Source organism: Opisthocomus hoazin, chromosome 8 (genome assembly GCF_030867145.1).
Source record: "Opisthocomus hoazin isolate bOpiHoa1 chromosome 8, bOpiHoa1.hap1, whole genome shotgun sequence".
Taxonomy (NCBI): Eukaryota; Metazoa; Chordata; class Aves; order Opisthocomiformes; family Opisthocomidae; genus Opisthocomus; species Opisthocomus hoazin.
Window position 1 is genome coordinate 1,773,141 of NC_134421.1, and position 12,680 is coordinate 1,785,820.

General features: G+C 40.4%; 1 protein-coding gene across 27 annotated transcripts in view; it reads right to left on the reverse strand.

Moving 5' to 3' along the window:
- Positions 1–12,680, reverse strand: part of CACNA1C (calcium voltage-gated channel subunit alpha1 C) — a 434,777-nt gene that overhangs the window by 175,734 nt on the left and 246,363 nt on the right. For all 27 annotated transcript variants that reach the window (XM_075427817.1, XM_075427815.1, XM_075427811.1 and 24 more), the window contains exon 5: positions 11,529–11,668. In XM_075427817.1, coding sequence (XP_075283932.1) covers positions 11,529–11,668 — 140 coding nt within the window. The remainder of the gene's footprint in view (positions 1–11,528; positions 11,669–12,680) is intronic.

Consider the following 12,680-nt stretch of genomic DNA (forward strand, 5'->3'; position numbering starts at 1 on the left):
GTAGACATTAGCCCCTTTCGTTCATTGCTAAATATTCATTTCTGTCTTATAAACAACAGCCTCTCAGTTGTTTGAGCTCCTTCTCCTGATGCTCTTTCTAACTAATCACTTGTGAACAGGTTTAGAAAAGGTAAAAGCTAGGTAAAAAATGTTCACAAGGGTCCTGCAAATGTAAAAGTGCATCCAGGGATGATAATATTACAGTCTTGTAGTACTTGGAGAAAAATACACTGATGACAAAAATTGATCTTCTTGCACGTTAAATTCTCCAAGCCTATCACAACTGGCATACCATGAGCTACACTGAGTTTTACCTTCTCATAGAAAAAGTCCAACAAAATACTGGATAAACCCTAAAACTTTCTCTTTAGATGGCTATCTATCTAGAAGTGCAGCATCATATATGACAAACACAGGCTATACAGTCCTGGAAAAGAAAACTCAGTCCACCTCTTAACTTGGGAAAATGCTTAATGGGCATAGTTAAGACTAAGCTCTGGAGAGACATAGCACGACATTTTCAAAATCACTGTTATACAGGGTTTTCAGGAGTATTTTGAGAACCTAAAAATAGAAAGTTACCTAATCAGGTAATGAAAGAATTTATGTGAACCACATGATGTGTGATCTCTGCTGTGTTACTGTCTTGATGAACACGTGGGATTTGTTTTCTCTTTTTAAACTACTAAAAGCACTGTAAATGAAAATGCATGGTACTGTGCCAAAATCCTCACAAAGACATGGCCAGACAAATGACATAAACAACTTTGCCTCCTAGTTTTAAGAGAAGAGTTTGGATTTAGGGACTCATCTATTCTGTGGTTAATTAGTCCCATCTCAGAATACCTAAAACTCCAGCTTTTTTTTCTTTTCCACACTAACAAGCCTTCGATTTTTATAAATCTGATTAGACTTAAAACTCCGCTTGCAGGCATCAGATGATAAAATAGTTTTAGGGGAAAAAATACCATCTGATACAACAAGCAAAACTTCCTTTAGCTCACTAGGTAGCTCCCGTATGTTTGGACAGAAAAATTCACGGTTGCAGTTTTCGCAAAGATGTATTTGTCAGACAAAAGAATCATTCTTTACTGATCTTCACTTTCTTTGTAACTTTCTTTACGACTTATGTAATTCAAAAGATTTTTGTACAGACTGTGTGTGTATTGCTGTAATACATTGGAACTAAACACCTATTTATTTTTAATTTCCTCTTACATATAATAAGTTGTCAAGAGGGAATCATAAGGCTCTGCTGCTGCAAACTGAACAACTACATTAAATTTTTTAGAAATACAGAAATCTGCAAATATAAATCTGAGTGGAATTTAGCCCCCTCCAAAGTAAATATTTTAAGTGAAATAACGATCTCAGCACTGGAATGTGAATATCACAAGGTAGGCTAAAGCTTCAGTTTAAATTTTTGCCTTTATTGTGAGGGCAAGTGTGAAATTCAACCCTAAATTATTTCATTGAGCTCAGCAACAAAACTGTTAGATTTAAGACAGGCCTTTGTATCACCTGTGTGTACGGATACACGGACATATTGGTTTGATTTCTGGCCAAGACATCAAACCTGATTAAAAGGAACTTCATCTTTCAGTAACTTCCAATACCTATCAGAAACCAATGCACAGCAACCACCTGTGACAAAACCATCATTGCAGAAACGTGCTGAACAACAAGGAGCAACAGTTATTGCAAGGGGAAAAAAAAACCCAACACAAACAATTAACCCAACAGCCAATGCAAAACAAGGCAGCAATGTTAGTCAGGCCGCTAGTTTAATGTGTTAACAGTAATACAAAGGAAAACAACAGATTACTCTTCTCCGATATAGAGCATTTGATCTGTCCCAGTTCTCACACCAAGTTCTCACACCACGCAGCCTTCAAAAAGGGGAGCCCTCTGCAAGAATGGTATCTGATTGAAAGATGAGATGCTTGAAGAAAATTTAGACAGGAGGTTTCATAATCTTATACTGAAATTGAATTTCTATAGATCTTTCTGCTCCTAAAGAAAACAAAATTTAGTAAGCCTTATGGAAAAAATGACAAAAATAGAATTTTTATAATTTCTTCTATTTCTTTTATTCCATGAGCTACTTTCTGTCAAAAATGCTTCTGATGTAAAAATATTAAGCAGCTTTAGCATTACTGAGATTGAAAAAAAGATTCTTTGCAGAGGGCTAGCAGATGTTTTCTGAATTGTGATTAATGTGGCAGGGAAAACCAGGAGAAGATAATCTAAACCTGAAAAATTAAGCTTCATAGCTATTCAGAAAACTCAGAAAAAATACTCGCAACAAAGGGCAAAACACATATGGGATTGGTTATTGTTACATGTGTTAAACAGGAATTGGATTTGCTTCTGGGAAAAAGGGAGATTAAGAAAGATGTCTGATCTCCTTTCCTTTGTCTTGGCAGAAAGAAAACTTTGGTAAAACTTCAAGAGACTGGGCAGGTTAGGTGGGTTGTAGTTTGCCTTTGGTCAATACTTCCCCACGATCAGAACAACAAATTGTTTGTTCTGTCTGTGAACATCTTAAGCACAGAAAACTTTATCAGTTGTTCGTACCAGCCTGTATTCCCGTGTTCTCAACACGCACAGTAATATGAAGCAGATGTAACTCAGAAGGCAGCAGCTGATTCTGGAGAAGCTAGACTAAAGAGAAGAGGGAAGGTCTCCAACAGATTTATGTAGCTCACAACAATGAGCACAGGCATCTAACAACGCTTTTGAAAGGCTGGGTCAATCAGAATTAATTCCCATGATGCCAGAGTCACAGTGCATCCATATACTGCCCTGTGTCCTGAGCAAAACACTCTGCTATGAATGCCCGCTTCCAAGATGATGCTACGCAGTATATGTTAGTCAGCTCTTTGGAGAGGATGAGAAAGCTTCAGGCATGTTAAAAAGTCCCACCAGTTCAGTCACAAATAAACAGACAGACGTTCACTTTAGAGAAAACGAACAAAGGACTTCAAATCATTCCTTACAGGATCTTCAATTAATAAGCAATGCAAAATTTAGCCAATTGGAATCAAAGTATGAACTGACATTTGATGTAAGCTTGGGACGACATCAGAGGCAACAGAGATGTCATCTGGGGGAGAATGTAAGAAGGAAACAGAGTAGCTCATATCCTTACTATTTTGATCTGGGACAGCAATATCTTCCCTCGTCCATCATGGAGACAGCAACAGCCAGCAATTACAAGTAAGCAACTGGGAAGCCAACACACTCCCGCTGACACCAGTACAATCTGTACGTATGCTTCTGCTCCTTTATGGTCCAGACAAAAACATATCCAAACAACGCAAAATGTTCTTAGGAGGCAGCAAATGACATTCTTAGATTTTCAGATGCTTTCGGACAAGCATCCTAATGGCATGGGCGCTCTCTCAGACCCGTGCCCTGTGCCCATGCTGAATAAGAACTCTGGGCATTACTTGAAGAATGTAATAAAGTTGCTAGAAAAAAAGTCTGCTCCATCCAGGGCACTTCTGAAAAACCTCTTACTAAGCCAAGGTTTCTCCATGTCTGCTCTTTGGTGTCAGCATGGGTTTTATTTTCTTCATTTGGAAAGGGCTGCCTACACCCTGATGTGATCCCACATTATGGTATTGGGACTTTATGTTATGTTCTGTTGTGAAGACATGTTGAATAATCATGCTAGCATGCACAGTAATTGGTAGGAGAAAGGCTGACACAGTTATTAGGTACATTTGTAGTCAGTATTATTTTTCAAAGAGCTACGTAGCCAAGATCAAATAATAAATATTTCCCTGTTTTCATTTGCGTTCCTTAAAAATGAGAGAAATCTTTATTACAACAAGAAGTCTGTGCTTCTGTGAGTAATCTTCTTTACAAAGACAAATCCCTTTTTGCTACACCAAGTTAACCTCTTCTGCCATAAATTACATCATTCTGCAGGTTGTACCACTCAAAAGAGTTTTAGGTCCTGATTGTGTAAGCCCTACTCACAGGAATGATCTTTACATATGGGAGATGCTACGGTGAAATCAAATTACTCCCTTGAGCAAAGGTGATCTAAGTAAATAAAAGACTTGCAAGCATGTGTAGTTTTAAGTTGACTAGGAAGAAATGAGCTTAATGAGCATGTTTGGTTCAGACTGTTCTCTCCTTTTTTCTCCACTCCATTCCCATTTGTAATGAAAGCAAAACAAATTAGTCACTTGAGATTAAAAACAGCTAGGCAATGGCATGCGAAAGGTAGTGCAACTTGTCCTCACACGGTGCTGTATGTGCTGGAGATGGTACAGATGGTTGAGAAGTCTTGTTCAAGAATGAAGGAGAACGTAAGAAATCTGCTTGAGAGCACATTTCCTACAGCTTTTAGAGCCCAAGGGAAAAGAAAGGAACTGGACTTCACAAAAGCTGACATTATTAAATGCAACAACAACAAAGTTTAAGGCAGAACTAAGATTTGGAAGCCAAATTTTGCCCAAGTGTATTTGCAGCAATTCCCTCTGTTGTCAGTGACCTCTATCACACAGGTTTGGTGGCAATAAACTGCCAAGTATATATTGTCTCCTCCAGCTTATTCTACCATTTTGTACCTAAACACAAACCTTTTGCACTTTGGAAGCATTGATCAGGCCACTTCTCCTATGTCACATAGAAGGCAAGCTGGAATTCTCTGGGCAGGGCTCTGAAAGCCCAAACAGGAGGGCAATTGCAGGCCAGGCAGCCAGGTGCTGGGGATGGAATAAGGCGAATGTCACCGCTGCACACTGAGATACAGAAAGAACTGACAACCTGTAGAGTTGCTCTAGGTCCCATCCTCACCCTCCAGTAATGTAGTCTGGCACACCCGAGTTGACTTGATGCTACAATTCACCATTTCATTCTCCCGGCTTTATACGGCACAGGCAGAACGCAAGGTTTCGGAAGCAGTGTGCCTGCAGCAGGAACTGGGCTCTATGCATGGTGCTGGATCCTTATTCACTGGCCAAGCCTTCTCCATACACCCTGCAGAGTGGATCTGAGGATGCTTCGATTACACCTGAGTTCAGTTCAGCCTCTGGACAAATTCAGCTTTACAAGAATTACACAAGAGAGAAAACATTACGTCTGCTCCCCTCTGGTTAGGTACACTACCTCCAAATCAGGTGTAGCTGAAGACTAAGTCTTCAGAATATTCCCAGTTCCCAGCTCACGGCACTAAGAGGCCTTCTGATAGGCAACAAGCATCAAACCTCCATTTTTTTATACATCATTCAAGAGCAAATTCAGCATCAATCAAACAAAAGACAGAGGGTTTGCTTAGTCTTACGTTAGAATGATTACCACAGTGAGTCTGACATGTCCCTACTAACTTAAACTCTGTAAGTTACTCTATGTTTTGCTATAAAAGTCTCCTCGCATTTTTCTTTCAGTGGGGGGTATCTCTGAATTATGAGATCATACAGACAGAATTCTCCTATGATTTGAAATTATTAGGTTAGATCATATTCCTTAAAAAAGGGGAGGAAAAAACAAAATAGTGCCAGTTATGAACAATCTTCATTGGAAAATGTAGACTATAGCTACCTTGTAAGCATTTGAAAGCTTTTTTTCTCTTACTTCTCCCAAAAACCTGACTGCAATTTAGTATGCACCATGCACTTAGGCAATGTGCCACAGACAAAACCGAGACAGAAAAAAAATCCAAGTCCTATCACCCCTGGGCTTTCTGCAACAATACGGTAATTTAACCACAAACCCAGCTGGAGGACTTTGCCAATCCAGCACCTCTCAAACGGGCAAAACATTTCTCCTGCATTACTCGTCTCACAGAGCCCTCAAGGGCTTTTTTACTGCTCATCTTCATTGCTCTATGTGGTGAATGTGGCATCGGTATACACACCTAAATGACTCAGATCTGTCAGAACATTGCAAGTAAAGACAGGATGGTTTCCTACATACTGCAAAGTTCAGAGAAACAATCTGATTAATGCCAGAGAGTTTGCGATAAAGATGGAAGATGACTGTGGTAATTAAAAAACACTGCAATGAATAGGGGGTAGAGAACGTTGCTGGGACTGAGAAAGCATTGTAAATTTTAAGAGAAGAGAATTTCAGGGCAAACGAGGACTAACTCTAATGAGACAGAGCAAATCTAAAAACATCTAAATTTTTCATTCACCTTGTCTGAAGGTGCTCAATTTTCACATGAACTCAGAGCAGTCATGGACCTCAACAGCAGCTTCATTCCGAAAAATTAGTTGCTCTAGTTAGTTATTTAAATACACGTAAAGGTAGTCATCTCTAGGCACTTTTGCATGAAAATTCTGGTCTTCCTTCTTTTCAACCAGAAAAACCATACTTAGCTAGTCACACACTTGTTTCACTGACAGAAAGACGGTGCACAGTCATGAGGAGGGTCTGGCTTTGGTTCTTTTGCTCCTGTCCTCTGTTTCCCAGTTATGCAATTGTTGCCTCTCCAGCAAGCCATGTAAACGCTGATGCTAGAGACCTACCTACACTGCCTTTGAGTAACTCTGTCCTGCTACGAGACTACAGCGAAGCCTGAACACATCACAGGCTTATCTTTTTGTGGTTCCTTTTAAAAAAAAAAAGAAAAGAAAAAATATGGCAAGCTTTTGTTCTAGTGGAAGAGTGAAGTTTCCTCTCTAGCTTTGGTAAGGAGATCATGGTCTTCTGCCCACATAAATCTGGGTGGTCAGCAGAGGATCTCACTGAAAATACAAGTATGAAGCACATAATCTACTCAAATTATATGGCTTTCAAGTTATCTAGAAGAGCTTATAAATTAAGTTTGGCAAATATCAGATAGGCAATAACTACTGGCAACAATGCAGGTACATGAAGATGAAGTACAACATAAAGAGGACGAACAGAATGTATGAGGTGGTACAATTGAGCAGCATGAATAAAGGTGACAGAAATGGAATTTAATAAGTTAAATGGGCATGAGTTAGCATGCATAGGAGTAACCCATTACCCTTTCCAACAGTCAGGAATGATGTTCTTTTTTAATTGCAGCTTCATTGCTGAATTGGATGCATCTTTTTGCCCTCCTCAACCATAAAATGTTTAAAACAAGTTTTAAAATATTTAATAATGTAAAATGGAGATAGCAGAGTAATCAACAGAAAACTTCTGACACAAAAGGACTGACTTGATTTTGTTCCTAGAAAGCTTTGCAATGATTGACTCCTGCCAAAGGAGATACTGGCCAACAGTTTCCAAGACATTAAAGTGATCAAGTTTTGGTATACATGCTGATTTTGCACCTGTCTACTTATGTCCATGAAGGAATTGTGTTAGTATGACAGTACCAGAATAGTTGGACAGTGAAGCCTGGCCTGCGTATCAATGACATGAAGTGCTTACATCTAATTTTCGAAAGTGACTTACCACTGTGAAACCTAAACCACCTACGTGCTTTTGAAAATATTCACCATTAATTTACAAGTTAATGTCACGCTAAACAGACTGGGAGTGGATCATATTTGCAGAAGCAGTATGACTTCAAAAAGAGAAATAATAATAATAAAGTTTGCTTCATTATCCCTTTTGAATTTTATTTTGTTCACAAAGCAACTGCCAGCACTGGCATGAGAGCTGTGGGAAATATCTAATCTATCTGACCTGCTGCTCTGTCATGCACCTCACACAGTCACAAAAACTGTACTTCTCACTCCAAAAAACGGTTACAAGAAAGGAACTCAAACTACTTCCCCCCCCCCCACCCAAAAGCCCCAATGAATCCCTATTGCATTCCTTGGAAATGTGTAAATATTTAACACCAATTTTTGAAGGTGGAATAAGAACCCAAAGACATTAAATTCAGTGCCTTTGAAGGCTTCTCTCATGACGCCACAATTGTTTTAGTGACATGGGTAAAAAATGTCTCTCCTCCTCTAAACAAAATTTCTATCACCTTCCTTATGACAAGTGGTCTTGTGAATGTCCATATAACCACAAAGAATAGAAGTATCATCTGTCTTCTTAAAGATTATTAAATAATTATGTGCCCATGACAGTCATCCAGACACAGTCTTCAGGCTGTGATGAATTCACGACCTCAAACTCTTTTGGTTTTTGGATGCACAAAAGTAATTTGGGGGCTGAGACAGTTCAATGCTTACAAAGATTGCCAAAGATACCTTTGCCTGTCTCCCTGTGGGTGAACCAACTCTTCTTGCAGATGAATCACTTCCCATGCTGAACAGCCTCTGAATTCTTCAGCTACACAGCTGAGATGTTTCCTGGCAAGAGACAGTGAAGTCCCAGGAACTAAGCATGGATGGGTCCTACAGGAAAGGGATTCTCAGCTCTGAGGCCAATGTTGTCTAGCCATCTACCTGCAGCTTTCAGATACCAGTGTTGACCCAGGTGTCTAGCACTGGTAGCCAATATGAGACATATAGAATCAGAAGCTACTTCTAAAAGTGTTAAACCTTCAAGTTTTGCTTCAGTCTCTCTGTCTGCAAAATGCAGACACTAGTAATTCACTTCAAAGGGCAAATCATATGTTTTTCCCCTACTTCCAATCATGCTTATGTGGAAACTCTCTATACTCTGAAACAGGTCTTTAAATGCTCGGACCTGATACAAAAGATGTCCCTCTTAAATTGGATAATTTCCTATGGATTGAGACAGAGAGGAAAAAAAATCCTCGCAAACTCCTTTTGACTCAGAAAAAACTATTCCATTGCTGCAAGTCAATCTCTCCACCTCAGACAACCTATTTCCCAACCTAAACCCTGAGGAGTTTAGGATTTGCATGCAAAAATTCACCACGTGCTTCATAAATTTGGTTTACAAGAATCATTTTGCTTTATACTTTTTTTTTTTTTCCAGATAGCGGTAGTTAGATCTGGACCTCAAGCCAAGCAGCAGATGTTGGGCTTTTCGTGCAGAAGGCCGCTGCCGGAGACCCCGAGGATCCCCTCTTACTATTGAGATGCTGCTTCCATACACTTACAGAGTCTGTTAAGTGAGATGAAACTGCAGTGGATGTTAGATTCATGTAATTTTGGGATAAATCTGTGTGGGTTGACTCCTCACGGTGGAAAAGTCTACTGCATTTTGGAAGTGGAAGGAAGCAAAAGACATTTTTTTGTGGATGGCAAAACACAGCAAGTGCAATATTGGTAACTCACCCATTGGTGTTTATAATGTCTCAGGGACAGAACTCGAATGAGATCCAGAGATTTGACTTCTAAACCTCTGCACTAACTTCTTATGTAATAATGTAATCCTGTAACACACTATTTATGGTTGGCTTAGGCAATCTTATCTAAAAGGCCTCATGAGAAAAGTTACGCTGTAATGCATATGGATGTGATAACACCTATGTAGGCTATTCAACAGGCATTTGTACCATTCAAAAGTGCACAGTGAAGACTGAGGCTGTGTTAGCTACAGACCTCAGCAGGCTCTCTAAAGGCCACCCCAGCCCCAGAGAAGCCTGGTTCAATAAATTTGTCCCTAGTCAGAACCATAAAGAGGATGTCTGTCAGGTGAAGTTGATGGTTTGCCTCCTTCACATTGGACTGGCATTTCATTGTCTAGACCAAATATTTGTTAGCATGCACCAGGCTCCCTTGCTCTCTTCTGGTGTAAATTAAACACTTCTCTTGATGAGAAAACCTACAAATACTATCAGATAGCCTACACTGCAATCAAGATCATATACGCACATGGGTATGAACCGTGCCAGGTTTGGCTCCCTCAGCTTTCTCTAGTCCTCCAAGAGCACTAGTCAAGAGACTTGAACCGGAGTAACAAATCCCCTTTGTCTTGGCGAACACATGCTGTTCTCCAAAACAGCAAGAACTACAAGCACAGTTAAGCTCAGCCGATGTCATAACAACTCTCAGCACACGTCCCAGCATAAGCAGCATCTCACCAGGAACGCTCCAGTTCATAGGTGTTTATATTCAAGTACCTTCCCCTTACCATTAAGTGGGCACGCAACTAGAAAGCGCCAAAAGACTCAGATCAGAGGAAGAACAAAAACAAAACACAAGCCAACAAAAAAACTGTAATTTACAGCCAGGAATTACGTGGGTGCCAGTGCAGGCTGAAGACCACAGACAGAATACGCTTCATGAGACAAATCTGGCTGAAAGCAGAGCTGTGTTCTGCATGGACTGAAGGCGTTATATGGTACGTGACTGTCTGCGTGAGTCAACCTGCTGCAGCAATCCCTAACAGAGGTGACATGAGTAGTGGATGTTAGCTCTCTGTCAGAGCGGAAGGTCCTGAGTTGCCTAAGAGACAGTATTTACTTTTCAATATTTTCTACTCACCCACTGATGCTCAGAGTTGGCACAAGCTGAGGCTGGGTTAAACTACGACAGCTGGTTAGCAACCATGGCTTTTTGTGAGACCAAAAAGTAGTGCTGTCAATTGTCTCTATTTTTTGCTTTTATCAGTGCTTAAGCTCCTCCCACAAACACTCTCACCTTCCATTTAAAAATTTTCTATGCTTTATAGTTGTGAAGAAACATCTACAAACACGGCTCTAATATAACCTAGTGGGTCAGAAAACAAGCCAAAGAAAAAGAACCTCACACTTCTTTTTTTCCTAATTAACAAATCATTATTTTTAAGCTGATCTGACAGAGTTTATGGTAACTTGATGCAAGGTTTTTGAATGTCTAAGGTTAGAAGTACTTTAAGGTATCCAACTAGCAAGCTCCCCAAATAAAAATAAGCAAAGCTGTCTCCACAGCTATTCTGGAGAAGATTAACTCCTCTCACGCTAACTACATCTCTCATTGCTATAAAAATGGAAAGCAATGAAAGCTTTCAAATGACCCTCTCTCCAAAAGGCCAAGAGGTCCCAGCTAGAACAAACTCTCAAGCCAAGAGATATAATCCTCCCACACTGTGATGTCCGTATTCTGCCTCCACAGTAGATTTACCAGACTTCCAGTTACTCTTACCTTCACTGTAAATAAGGAAATGGACGTTGGACTATCAAAAGCTGCTTATGGACTTTCTCGGAGGCATTACAAATAATCTAAACAAATAAGACTAACACAGAACGTGACTGTGTCATTGCCCTATGTCCTCTTAGTTCTAAATTATCCCCAGCGCTCTTGATCAGAACATAACATGCAAAGAGGAAAATGCAATTTTAATGAAAAAAATCCTCTCCCTCCAAAATCAACACAAATGACCATACAGCATTTCCATCAAGGTCAAGTACTTATAATAGCATCTATGCACTGTGACTTTACAATTATTTAAAGGATCTTTTGCTTGAAATAATGCAAATCTTGGATCTCCCACTTTCACCGTCTACAAATGTTGCACAATCAGATTGACACACCGTGGAACTTTCACTCCCCTTCAGCTCTGGTTTGGTCATCCTTCAATTAATATCACGCTTATCATGAACCTACATTAATTTGAAAAAAGGGCTCCCACAGACACCAAAAATAATCTGCAGCACGTTCCATCTTCACAATTGTTACACAAATTACTCCTGCCCCACGTCACATCACAGACGTAGATAAAAGGAAAACAATGGCATTACTTACTAGGAACTCCAGACACCAGCCGTAACGGACGTAATACTCGGAAAGCCCGCAGCGCTTTAACATCAAATCCGGCACCTTTTCCTCCTATTGAATTCCCCCCATCTGCTTTGGTTGCTTGTTCTAAAATTGCACTAAAAAGCCTGCAAAAAGAAAGAGGAAACAATCTGTGGGCAGACAGCAAGGCTTGGGCAAAACAGGAACAGAGATCATCATCATCACATCACCCAAACTATCTCACAGCCCTGTGAAGAGTGTCACGCGTATCAGCCGACACTCACATATGGTGGAGGAGAAACAGGCTCTTCCCGTAGGCAACAGCCTAATGGTGATGTCTATGCCACTTGCAAAACGCTTCTTTCTGGAGCATACATAAATATGACATACTCCACCTTCGGCCTCGTGGCTCCTCGCAGCCAGCTCTGCGCTCCCGCAGCGACCAGCCTACCTGGTGGCACGTGGAGCTGTGCTCCCCGCTCCACGCGCTGGGGCACGCCGGCTGCTTCAAAACGGCCGTTCCGGCAATGCCTTGTGCCAAATTTAAAGGGTCACCAACGGCAGAGCACATGGGTCGGATTTTGAAGGCAGTACCCAGGCCTTCCTTACCACGCTGTCTGGACATACTCAGCGGGAGTTGAGCGAAACAGCAAGAAAGCACAAATTTTAGGTTTTCCCATTCCTGCTGTCAATACTTTGCTATCTTTATTAACCAAAAATCCACCTTGGGGGGGGGAAAATATCACCATCCACAATGAATCCAATCCTTAATTATCTGTCACCCATTTTACAAGGAATTCAGATTCACCAGGGTCACTGCAGGTAGAACTTGGTGTAAAACACAGAGACCCTTCAAGGTGCAAATTTTTAGATAAGGGAGTACGATCAGATTATGTGCTTGCGTATTCATCTGTAAATCCCCTAATGCATTGGCTAGGGAAAGCGCAAAACTGTAGGAGTCTTATTATTAGAATGTTTTATTATACCCATCTTAATGCTTTATCTTGGCTAGTAGGAGTAGCTACCTTAAGGAGAAAATGTCTCACTCGGAACACATTTGAAAAGGGAGAGCAAGGCAAAAAAGACAATGTTCTGTAAAAGAGCTGAAGGCTCACCCTACATGTTCATATGAACTTGATTTAATAAATTAGCTTTCAG